We start from the raw sequence: 13690 nt of genomic DNA on the forward strand, positions 1-13690 counted from the left end.
ATAGAAAGTATGGCAGATAAAGTTGATTGTTTATCTAACAATGGAGAAATCCAACAATTGTTTATTTAACAATGGCGGCCTCGAACAATGAAACTAACAACAATATGTGAAATCGGCAGGTACCATTCCCTAGATATCTCAGTTGTAATCCGATGGTATGCCAAGTTTGGTCAGTTGGTGGTAGAAAGTGTGGCAGATAAAGTTAATTGTATATTTAACAATGGTGGCCTTCAACAATGAAACTAACAACACTATGTGGAATCCACACGTACCATTCCCTAGATATCTCAATCATAAATGGGTGTGCAAAGTTTCTTCACTTTCTGGTAGAAAGTACGGCAGATAAAGTTGATTCTTTGTTTAACAATGGTGGCTTTCAACAATGAAACTAACAGCAATATGTGGAATCAACACGTACTATTTCCTAGATATCTCAATCGTAAATGAGTGTGCCAAGTTTGGTTAGTTTGTGGCAGAAAATATGACAGATAAAGTTGACTGTATATTTAATAATGGAGAAATCCAACGATTGTGTATTTAACAATGGTGGTTTTCAACAATGAAACTAACAACAATATGTGGAATCCACACATACCATTGCCTAGATATTTCAATCTTAAATGGGTGTGCCAAATTTGGCCAGTTTGTGGTAGAAAGTATGGCAGATAAAGTTGATTGTTCATTTAACAATGGTGGCCTCTAACAATGAAAGTAACAACAATAAGTGAAATCAAGACGCACCATTCCATTGATATCTCAATCGTAAATGAGTGTGCCAAGCTTGGTTGGTTTGTGATAGAAAGTATGGCAGATAAAGTTGATTGTTTATCTAACAATGGAGAAATCCAACGATTGTTTATTTAACAATGGCGGCCTCGAACAATGAAACTAACAACAATATGTGAAATCGGCAGGTCCCATTCAGTAGATATCTCTGTGCTAATCCGATGGGTGTGCCAAGTTTGGTCAGTTTGTGGTAGAAAGTGTGGCAGATAAAGTTGATTGTTTATTTAACAATGGTGGCCTCTAACAATGAAACTAACAACAATATGTGGAATCCACACGTACCATTCCCTAGATATCTCAATCTTAAATGGGTGTGCAAAGTTTGGTCAGTTTCTGGTAGAAAGTACGGCAGATAAAGTTGATTGTTTACTTAACAATGGTGGCCTCTAACAATGAAACTAATAACAATATCTGAAATCGACACGTACCATTCCCTAGATTTTGTAACGTCCATTAACCAGATTATATCCGTTTTTGCTTAATTTTTGAACTGTTAATTTTATATTTGATTGTTTTAATTTTATTGTTAACATTGGTGACGGTGGCGCCATCTATCGTTTTAGACACAAACTGTTTGGACGTTCTGAATAACCTTAAAGGTTTCATTTCTTATATTTTTCAAAATCATATATACGCATGTATAATACAGATAATCCTTTTAAATATATAAAAGTTGTAAAAAAAAAAAAAAAAAAAAAAAAATGTAAATGAAAAATGAAATCTTTCAGTTTTGCGTTCCACGATTATTCCCTGTAGGGGAATTGATGGAATGAAATTGTGGGAGGAGACGGGAAAACCCCGAGAAACCACACGGACACGATGTTGTCCACTAGAAGCTCACATGTGTTGGAATTGATTAGAGATCCCTCGAACCAGAGATGCGCGCTCTACCACTGAGCTACTGTGCCTCCAATCATCAATTGTCGTTAATACCATCATATCACAAGCCAATATGTGACTCGCCTTACACGGTATCTCCATGCATATTATATATGCTTACGTCCTATCTACTACTTTTATTTGGTATTTTTTTTATTGAAAATGTGAGGTAGCAAACCTACTGTCAATTCGAAAATATGTTTAACGAAACAAATGCGTTAGAGCAAAATTCACGTTATGCAAGGTATTAGCACTGTGTTATTTTCTCATATTTTTCATGTTAACTTACTGACTTCCTTGCCAATAAATAAACCAAAGTTTATTTTCCCATTTGCTTATATAATACATGCACACTCCCCTCAATATAAATACTTGCCTGGTTATCTTCAGTAACACCTAAAAAATAAATAAAAATAAAAATAAAATAAAATACAAAACAAATTACTGAAATTTTGATCACCAATAGATCACTGGCGGGAGAAATGAGTTAAAGAAAACCTTAATAGTCAGATCCATTTCGGAAAAAATATTCAAAGAAAAACACTAAAGGTCGATATTATTTGCAGAGAGGTTTCTTAGAGTAACGAACGGAGAGGCAAATAAAGGCAATATAGCGGCTAAGTTTATACATACATATATATTTGAGCCAAGAGTATAATCGAACAAACGAAAATATTTAAAGGAGAATACATTTAAAATATTAAAAATGAATGATAGCAATAACAGATTTGTAAATAAATTAACATTTATATAATTACTAATCTGGAAGTACTCTTGTCGCAACTAAAATTCTTTAAATGTCACCAATATTTCGAGCACGCTTTTCGAGTGCTCCTCATTAGGGTGGTTTAACATGCTTAGGTCACATAACGGAGCAGCTTAACTTTCAAATGAGTAAGTGTATTTTTGAATCCCATTATTGCGGTTTTCGGTTATTGTGACTACGTACTGTTATCCAATTAGTTCTGATAATTACTATATATGCATAGAAGGTTGAAACCACAGCATATGATCACCTTGCACCACATAAGCTTGTTAAATCATCCCGATCGGAAGCACTCGAGAAGCTTGCTCGAAATATGGGTGATCATTTGCAGAAATTTGATAGCGATAGGAATACTTTCAGGCTACAATATTTATAATGATAATATTTCCATTGTATATAGAAGCTAAAATCAGTTTGCTTTGAATTATTTTTGAGCATCATGATATGCAGACTCGAAAAACGTAATTTTTATTTGTCACATTGTTTCCATATAATTTCTATTATCAAACTCTTTATTACATTTCATATTCACGCTATGTTCTTCACAGTGAGACAAATGCACCTCCAAACTCTTTGCTGATCTTATTAGGAATTTGAAAAATAACAAACAGCAGATGCATAAAATAGAAATGTATGGGTTTCTATCCGTTGGTGAGGAAGTGAGAAGAGTTTGGATGGAGGGTCTTAAAGATACTGAAATAGAAAATACTTATTACGCATTTTCTCGGGAAGTTAGTTAAAGCACAGTCTACAGGACAGTCAACAAGTCACGAAACGCTACCTGCAAACAGTAAGATTGTGTTAGATACGCAGTTATACGATATCGTAATTACTTGACAAACCAACTCTTTTATACATGTGCATTTGAACCAATGTACAGCTACATTTAACATCACTAGACACTGTTTTTGGACAATTCTATTGATACTTAAATTAAATTAGAGCAATAATAAATTAATATTTTTATGTTGTTTACATAAGTTATGTATAATAAAAGAAATGCTAGTTTTTACGTACCTTGCGTCTTATTTTTTTATAAACTTCCTGATTTTTCACTCGCTTGCTGCTCCGAGCATCGTCGGAGGAAATAACCTAAAGACGACATAATCGAGCCGAAATCACATGCATGATGACTCTTCCACCTTCTTACATTAGGTTCCCCCCTAGATAACTTCTTAAAATGTCATTACAATATTTAAATACTTCAGCGCAATTATGTATTTCCACGTAATTATGAAAAATAACGATTCTTCACTCACATCATCATGGATTACATTAGCCAAACACTTACATGATGATGATGTACGTGTACATAAGTGTAAATAGTATGTGTGTTTGTCAAGTATGATCTACGGTGGTATGAGTGAAAAATCGTTGTTTTTCATAATTACTTCTAAACATGTCATCATAATTGTGTTGAGTATTTAACTTTTGCAGTGGAATTTTAAGAAGTTGTCTCTGCGTGGAAACATATGTGAAAAAAATAAAATCTTTAAGTTTTACGTCCCACGATTATACCACCTAGGCTAAAGGAAACGGGAAAATCCCGAGAAAACCCACGCACACGGTGTTTGTCCAACACAAAGCTCACTTGGCGCGAGCTGGAATCGTACCAAGGACCCCATGCACCAGATGTAAACGCACTACTACTGAGCCACCGCAGCCCAAGGGAAGAACGTGAGAAGATGGGAAAAGTCAACATATAGGCGAATTCGACTCGATTGCTTATTTTCCTCCGATGGTGCTCGCAGCAGCAAGCGTGAAATATCAGGAAGCCTAAACAAAAAATAAGACGAAATGCAACAGCCTACACAGGAATTTATTTGGGGGGGGGGGGGGAATCCAAACTCAATATGAGGGTATTTTACATTAAAATTACTAAAATTGCCCCTAAAATTAGGCTACATTTACACAAGTCAAAATTTCGGGGGGGGGGGGAGGTACGGATAACCCAGGACCCACCCCCTGCGTACGTGTCTGACGAAATGTATGTAAAAACTTTCATTTTCTTTATTATAAATTAAAGCGAAATCATGTTTGATTTGTTTTTTTATGACATTTTAGTATAAGTCAAAGCACCAAAATATTCCGTATATAAAAAATAACGTATTTCACTTCACACAAATTGTACTTTGTACTATATAAATAAAATCAACGGCTGCGGTAGTTCAGTGGTAGAACACTCATCTCTAGCGCATGGAGTTCCTAGTTCGATCCCAGCTCCCTCCAAGTGCGCTTTGTGTTGGAAAAACACCGAGTGCGTGGGTTTCCTTAGAGTTCTCCTGTTGCTTCCCATTTTCTTTATTTCACTATTTTGTCTATTATCACCATCTCCATTAGTCTCGCAGTATAAACATGGGACGTTAAAGTAAAACTCTGTTACCTAGTTTTGTGTAGGTGAAAGATATTGACCAAGTCAATACTCACGCAAACATAACGAGCGAACCTTTATTTCATTTATATATTCTGGATATTGTTTTAAATAAATGCTTATAACGGATCCCTCCCCTCTCCTTAAGTATCCGATTCTACCAAGACTCATCTGTGAGAAAGAAGACTCACCTGTTGAAGTAAGTGTCGCAGTCCCGGATTCCCTTGAAGACTCGGTCGTAACATTCGTGACTGTTGTTGCTGAAGTCCCTGGGGTTGTACAGGAAGGTTCTGTGGCGCCATCTGTCGTTGCTGCTGTTGCTGTTGAAGTTGTTGCAGCTGGGCTCTCAACTGCTGCTTCTGTTGCTCCTAATAAGAAGACAGTAACAAATATAGAAATATAAAGTTATTTTAATTTGAAGTCAAGTGGAAGTACTTCAAAAGAATGTTTATTTTGGTATCGAGGCCGAAGCTCAGATCCTGCTTCCATGTTCTTTTGTTCAAACAAAGACTAGAAATTGGATAAACAGCCACGAAAAATTTGGAAATGTGATATATATATATATTACATATTTTACATGATAAATTTTAACATATTTTACATGATTAAGTCAGTTTATGGTTAGCACGCACGCAATATGTCTTAATTTGGAATGATGCCCGCCATACCATTTGTATTTCATATATACAGGGTGCGGAAAAAGTCCCGGAACGCTCCAATGTCGCGCGAAATATACAGATCTCAGCAAAACAAACAAAAACACATATTAAATTTTTTTTTTTTTAAAAAAAAAAGGTGTCCAATGGTACCAAGCGCAACCCCCTATCCCCACTCCCTTCGGGGTACGAGGAGTAACTTTAAAATTTTAAATGAGAACACATATTTCTTATTGCACATTTGTATTCTCCAGAAAAAGGGACATTTTCTTACAAGTTAATAAATTATAGAAAAATACATTATTTTTATCGAAGTTAAAATGTATGAATTCATTATTTGGGTACAAAAATACACAAAAAATGTTACTCTAAGCGGGAATCGAACTGAAGACCTTTGACCCAGTAGTCTAATACGCTAACCATATGGCCACAGAGTACGAGACTGATAAATAGCATTTCATAACGTTTTCGTTCCCTCCTTTTTTTGTGTGTCGATTTAAGCGCCATCCGTGAAGACACTGTTTTCGATTCTGGGTCAAATCACTGTCCCTTTTTTTCTGGAGAATCCAAATGTGCAACAAGAAATGGGGGTTCTTATTTAAAATTTTAAAGTTATTCCTCTAAGCCTCGAAGGGGGGTGAGGATAGGAAGCTGCGTTTGGTATCATTGGATAGCTTTTTCAAAATTATTTAACACATGTTTTTGTTTGCTTTGCTGATCTGTATATTTTGCGAGATATTGGATCGCTCCGTGACTTTTTCCGCACCCTGTATATGTCATCAGTACTTGTACAGTATTTTTGAACAACTTAAAATATATTACACCCACATAAATGTTTTGAACTTTTGATTTCAACTACTTTAGATTTCGTCTGCATTCACAAACGAGTTACCAGGATAGGTGACAATTACGGAGGGTAAGATATTACTCCGAATTGTCTTTATATATATATATATATATATAAAATTGGTATTTTCTGAAAAATACAAAATAGGATGAATTCAAGATGTCAGTTTATGATGTATCATCGATCTTCGTTAAGTTTTACAATTATTAAAAAGGACATGTGGTAAACTTTTAATTTTTGGTTATTTTATTCAAATTTGCATTTATGCATAATGTCAAAAACGCTAACAGCAAGTCAAGATATTCTTTAGTTTCAATGAATATATATATATTCTTGCTTTGTTCACTTATGTTTGCTTCCCTGTAAGAAAACAGACCCACGAGTGTTCTTAGCTCCTTCGACAAGGAACGTGTATGTTTCAGCTCTTGTTTTGTCCATGTGAATACCATTACTTTTATATATACCGTATTTGCGCGAATATAGGCCGCACCTAAACTTTTGACACGAGATTATAGAAAAAGTAAATCTCGAATATAGGCCGCGGTACTGAATTTACGAGCAAGTTCAATTAGTACTTTCAAATGTATGTCTTTCTATCTCCCTCTTTAACTTTCACATAACTAAAGGTAACACATGAAGATGATCTTTTTTGTGATAGTAACTCCGAACAGCATTCTGGGTCGTCTAGCGAGGGTAAAGAATCAGACGCTGGTGATGCTGAGATGGTGGGAAGTGATTGTGCGTGATTTGGGTGGGTACAAACAAGCTGACACAGTTTTGAGAAATAAAGTTGCTTTTCTTTTTTTCAAGAACAGCTACTGTATATAGCTATTCCGTATATATTATATATATTGTATAACAAAGATATGTACTCCTGTTAATAAAACTAATAAGTGTACAAGTGCTTTTTGTGCTAGCGTAAAGTGTTACCCAATGAAGGTGGCAATTTTTGCGAACAAGATATGTTTTTCTGCTATTTTCTTCTTAAGTCTTTGATGGTTTATGAACGTAACTGCAGCAATGTTATTAATTTCAACCCACAAGATACGTGTACATATCATTTTGAAATTTACGATTTATGATGTGAGGGGAAAAATCTTGATTATAGGCCGCACCATGATTTTTCAAGCCAAAATTTAGGAAAAAAGTGCGGCTTATATTCGCGCAAATACGGTATGTATATAGTGGTGAAAATCAATTTCATTTACGACCATTATATACATATAGTGTTTATTTGCTGGAATATCTTCCAGATTCTCTAAAGTTGTTAATATTTTGGTGTTCCTTCAACCGGCAATTACCCTGAAATACACACATTTAAACGTTGTTACAAGTAACTTTGTTAAATGTTCAACGTGATTCCACTTATAGGTAACATTCTGGTATTACTAACCTCAAAACTGATTAATCACTGACAATGTAGCGCTGCACTCGCAATAAAAACTTACTTGTTGTGACATAGAGTAGCTATTACGATGTGAAAACATGCAAATATATTCTTAAATAAATAGCAGATAACGTAAAAACTCACCAGATTTTGAGCAGTATACAATCATGAGTATAACAGAACTTGGAGAAGATGATCGCTGCAAATGAAGTGCAATTCAATTTTTGTGTTCAAATAAACTGACAAGGAATTATCATGCAGTGTTGATAATTCATTTAATGGTGGTGAGATGAAAATATTCTTCTAATAGCTCAAAATTCTGTGTATAATCTTCAACTCGTAATAAAGTCTTGTTTTCGAGCTATTGAAATGTATTTAAATTATTGCATAATAAGTAATTTATAGAGAGAAATTATAAACATTTAAAGTGATACTTTGGAATCCGTTCCAGAGCTCCGTTAAAGTTTCAAATCATTCGAATTCCAAGACAATTGAAGGGCCCTCTCCTATAATAAGGTAAATGAAAAATCGAAGTTTTGAGTTACAAAGCTTATAAACTTAAAGTGCAACGTGCTAACTAACAGGAGTAAATTTGTGTATATATGCCTATGGAGAGAAGTGATGAAGCACCTGCTCTTTGTTTTCGAGCATAAAATGGCGAACACCGAAAATGCGGAATAATAAAATAAAATAAATAAAGAAGGTGGAAAAGTGAGCATTTATCTTGTTATTGCATAACTTGAACTAATGATGAAAAGAAAAAGAACAGTAGGAAGACAACGCCGTATGTGACAACGTTTATGTATTACAACCTCTTTCATCCCCTTCCCCCTAGTCCGATTTACTAGTAAATCCGGATTCGGATTAGATATCCGAATTACAAATCATGACTTTTGATTTTCAAATCCGACATCTGAAATCCAGATTTAAGTCTAAATCCGGATATCTGGAATTCGAATTTTTCAAAACCCGAATAATCTAATATCTGGATTTTTGATAGCACTGTTTGAATTTCCATATTAACATCGAAGAAAGAAAGAAAACACTGCGTTTCGCCCTGATCTTAATATATATATCTTTGCCAGAGTTCACGATTTATTTTTCTCTTTCATCCCTTTCGCTTCTGTCATTCTGATACGACTGCTTCGATTTTGTCCATTTCGAAACAAAATGGTCAAGTATGTCTCCGTACCAGTGCTTTTACTTGAACCGACCTTTGGAAACAAAGTTACAGACACGTCGCGTCACCTCCTCGCATCCATCAGTGCTCCCTTCACTAGCCGCAGACAGCGGCACCCTCTGTTATCCACATCGGGAAACGGCGACTCGATGTAGATGAATTGTGTTTTTCTCACAACAGACGCTTCGAATATGCATTAGAGGTGACGGAAAAGGAAAATAAGCCCACAGGCCTTCTATATCTATGTTTCACCAGGAATCGAGGTAACTCGCCATACCTTCTTATTGCAGAGGACCCTTCAATTTTTCCCCTTAAAATAATAGAATCTCGATTAACCTGTTCCTGAGTACCACGAACTCGAATTTTCAAAATGATTTTAATAATACACAGTCTTGTAAAAAAGTTTTATTCCGAACATGCACGAAACATTCCAGCAGTTAGAAATTATGTATGAAAATAATCAATACTGTTGTGAAACTCTAATGTTGGTAGAACTTACAACACCATTACACCATTATCATCCTTTGTTTCTTGCAGAGTGAAGATGCACTAGGGAAAGAGAGAGAGCGTGTTGCATTTTTGGTCTTACACAAGTGCGGACATCCCCCGACAACCATCTTTAAGTCACTGCAAAAGCTGAACATTGCACAGAAATTCGTTTATCGCACCATACAGCGATATTAATGAAACATCGTTTGTTGAAGATAAGCCTCACTGGTAGATCTAACTTTGTTAGGACACCAGGTATAATTAAGGAAGTGAAGGTAAAATCGCTCGAAATCCGGTCCGTAAGCAGAAATTCATTGCCTTGCAAACGAACATGTCGTGATCATTAATGAAGAGCAAGGACTGCATGCCTATCGCAGAAGGACAGGCCATTAGTTAAGTCAGCTCTTGTTGAGAGTACGATGTGACAGACTAAAGTTGCTCCTGCAGTAGTACGCAGATAACAAGCATCGACAAATTTTGTTCACAGATGAGAAAATTTTCACAGTTGAAAAATACCTCAACAGATAGAATGATAGGGTGTATACTACAACCAGTGCTGCAGCATGTGTACAAGTTCCTCGAGTCCAGCGAGACCATCACCCTGCACCAGTGATGGTTTGGCTGAGTGTGTCGATCTGGATCCCACTGACGTCCAATTTTGCTAAAAGGGTGTGAAAACGGGGCCAAAGTATACCAGGAAGACAAGCTGGTGAAATCCCTTGCCACCACTATGTTGAAAAATAAGCCTTGGGTGTTCCAACAGAATCCAGCACCAACTCACAAGGCAAAAACGACGCAGGAGTGGTTTCGTCGCAACCATGGCGTTCATCACCACTGAAGAATGGCCCTCGTCCAATCCAGACTTAAATCCTCTTGACTACAAGATCTGGTTCTATTTGGAGGTCAAGGTGTGTGCTCAACCACACATAACTTGTGGACCACTTGGAGTCTGCTATAGTGAAAGCAGTGGCTAACATAGACATGAATGTGATGCGTGCTGTTATTGATGATTGGCAGTGTCATTTACGAGCTTTTGTCCAGGCAGAGGAACGACATTTTGAATAATTGATGTACTAATTGATTTGTCACTTACCCTTGTATATGTTAGATTATGTATTTCTCTCTATATATAGTTCATTTCATTTTTATGGTCTGCTAACCTCGAGAAGATCTGTTAACCAGACTGTATAAATGGGGAAACATATGCATACACAGACACTAAAGTGATGGAAGTTCGAATCCCAATGTAGCGGTCATATTCCTGAGTAAAATTTGTTGAAATTTTTCGTTGGATTCCAAGTTGTTCGAGTTCGCAATAAATATTTTCAAATTCAAAAAAAATTTCCATTTTTTTTTTTTTTTTTTTTTAACAGATCCATAGTTTTCGTTGTTAAAATTTTCAGTAAGTTTCTATAATTTCCCAGTGGAGCAATTATGTTTTACGTTTACGAAAACCAGACTTACGTAACCTGATATTAAGATTGATTACAATTAATGAGATTATTTTTTAACTAACATAAAATGAAAATGTCTAATACAATTATGTTCGACATGCAAATTTCTAAACTGAATTTTGTAAACAAGTCAACCTATTTTAATATTATTTTTTCCTAAAAAATAAATAGTTATTCCAATGCTTCTAAATTAATGAGATTATTTCTAGAGGAAATTATATTATATTACATATTATTCAATGAAAGATAACTAAGGTCACTGAAGAGAGAGAGAGATCAATTAAACGATGCCTTCGTTATATGTACTGAGGAAGCAAACGCAACGTAACTATTTTGCGAAGGTAATAAAAAACACTTGCTACTTTTTCAAGAATAGCTTATTGTGTCTATGACGATGTAAGTTTATAACGGTAATATGGTACTTAAATATCAGATGAAGATAAAGTGAAAGTTATGTATATAACGAAATATCTCTATTGTATAAATTAAACTAAAGTTGAAGGGTAAGGGAAGAAAAAACAAGGAATGTCCATTTGTGTGCTTTATCAGGTGCTTTGTCCTATCTGTTGGTGACTCTTGGTACTATCTGACAGTATATGACATCTATGCGTAGATGTCAAAATGTCCATGTAAAAAGGGGCAAAAGATTTAACTGCCCTATTCTTTTTTACGCGGTTTAAAATATCAAAACGCCGTTTTCTCGAAAATCCAGTTTTGTGACATTCCTCTCCCCTTTTCCCTTCAATTGTTACCTTTAATTTGCGTAAGTTTATTTTATTTTATTTTTATTTTTTATTTACAGACTTTTCGACCAGTATTCTGTGGTATTCATCAAGGTGTAAACTATTTCTAGGAAGTTCATATATTCATAGTTCCTCTTCTTTCTTGTGAAATTAATAAATAAATATTTACATTTACAGAATACCAAAAGAATTTTTTAAAAAAAAAAAAAAAACCTTCTTTAAACAAGCTGGTCAATTTATATCACTGTTGCCAGATACAAATTCTCGCCTGCTGCCATAAAGTTGTAAACAAAATCACCGAAATCTTATATACACTTGGGCAAAGTCTCAGTTCGATACTTCGGCTATTTTCCTTATAAAGTTTCACGCATTGCTTGGAAGAAATTTACATCCTGATGAAGAACAGAGGAAAGTAATAGCGGTCCAAAAAATAAATAAATAAATAAAATACTATAAAATAAAATTTAAAAAAAGTAATAAAATAATTTTAATTTCATTTATACAGTATACTATGCGTAAAATGAAACTTCTTATATCTGTATTGCAATTAAGATTGAACGTAAGGAACATGTGTTAGATTAGAAAAGTTTTTTACTCACTCTAGTAAGACTTACTTCTTGAATTGCTAAAGACAATTTTGTTAATATAATGTTATCTTCATTGGGCGAAGACAAAGGAAGGTGAGGACAGGTAAAGAGAAGATCCAAAACTCTACCACCGGGAATCAAACCTGGGGATCCGTGCATGAAAGATCCGCGCGCTAGCTACTAGATTAGCGGAGAGGGCTGCGCTTAGATATATATAGGAAGTATATTCTCTTTTGAACTATATTATAGAAGTGCGTTGGGATTTAGTAACAGTCCCTACTTTTTCACTCGAAGAAAATTATAGTGAATCAGTTAAGAAGTGGAACATACTAAAGCACAAAAAGGTAACATAATGTACTAACTTGTATATCAAGATACAAAAGCTACTAAGATCATGCATATCAAATTTGTTATTTGACTAGTCTCATGCAAAAGTTATTATTCAAATTTCACGATTTAATATGCCAATACATGCTGTTAACAATAATAATAAACTACAAACAAGCATTCTCATTGATGAATAACGAAATCAATTGAGAATTTCTTACCTCCATTTGAGCCTTGAACTGCATCTCTTGTTGTTGGGCAGCTTCTAAGTGACTCATTATCTGTGATAAATGTTGAGAAAATAAAAAGGTTAAACCCTTCATATCACAGACATTTGCCTCAAAAAGCAGAAATAGCAATGAATAATTTAATCTTTTTTTAAAACTTACTCTCTTGAGAATTACAGTATTATAATAATAATAATAATAATAATAATAATAATAATAATAATAATAATAATAATAATAATAACAGTATTATAATTGTGTAAGCAATTAGTTTTTATAATGACTCTATGTAGCACTGAGCATTATTGCCACCGCTGGAGGAGTTGTCTGTACAGTCTGTCTCGATTTTTAACTAATTATTATTAAATTCTTCATATTTTTTAAATTCTATAATTTCGCGACATACCTTAGGAGACTGTGTGACACACCAGTGTGTCGCGACACATCGGTTGAGAACCATTGTACTAGCATAAGTGCTCATTCTTCACACAGGAAAAGTAAAGTTTAACAAACATAAAACCAGAAATTTGAATGAATGTTGTTGAAACTGTTTCAATTTTCCCCTTTAGAAGTGGAGTTTCTGAAAACAGTTTAACAAGTGTTCTTTATTTTCAATTAACATTTTATACACAGATTTTCCACATCCAACTTTAAGGAATCCCCATATTGAGAACTATCTGAATAAAGTATAGGAAATTTGAATATTATAGTAATTATACTCCTTTTCCGTTTAGAGGCTAAAAGTTTTGAAGACGCTAAAACAAATATTCTTTTTTCTCTCCGTTTTATTTTTAATGAAGAGTTTGTGTACTCAATTTCATACCTCCAACTTAAGGAAATCTTACATTGAGCACTTTCTGAATAAAGGAAGAGGGACTTGAAATTATATAAATTGCTCTCTTCTTCTCCTTTAGGAATGGAATTTTCGAAAATGCAAATAATAATAATAATAAAATAGAATAAAATAACATAAATAAAAATAATAATAATA

At 34.4% G+C, this 13690-nt stretch overlaps 1 protein-coding gene across 3 annotated transcripts in view; it reads right to left on the reverse strand.

The window, feature by feature from the left end:
* The window catches only part of LOC145670386 (mediator of RNA polymerase II transcription subunit 25-like), a 90146-nt gene that overhangs the window by 13644 nt on the left and 62812 nt on the right, over positions 1–13690 (reverse strand). For all 3 annotated transcript variants that reach the window (XM_081739003.1, XM_081739004.1, XM_081739005.1), the window contains 2 exons: positions 12694–12753; positions 4994–5170 (listed from right to left, as the gene is read on the reverse strand). In XM_081739003.1, the coding sequence (XP_081595129.1) occupies positions 4994–5170; positions 12694–12753 (237 nt within the window). The remainder of the gene's footprint in view (positions 1–4993; positions 5171–12693; positions 12754–13690) is intronic.

The sequence above is a fragment of the Thermobia domestica genome, chromosome 14 (assembly GCF_964235325.1).
Source record: "Thermobia domestica chromosome 14, izTheDome1.hap1.1, whole genome shotgun sequence".
Lineage (NCBI taxonomy): Eukaryota > Metazoa > Arthropoda > Insecta > Zygentoma > Lepismatidae > Thermobia > Thermobia domestica.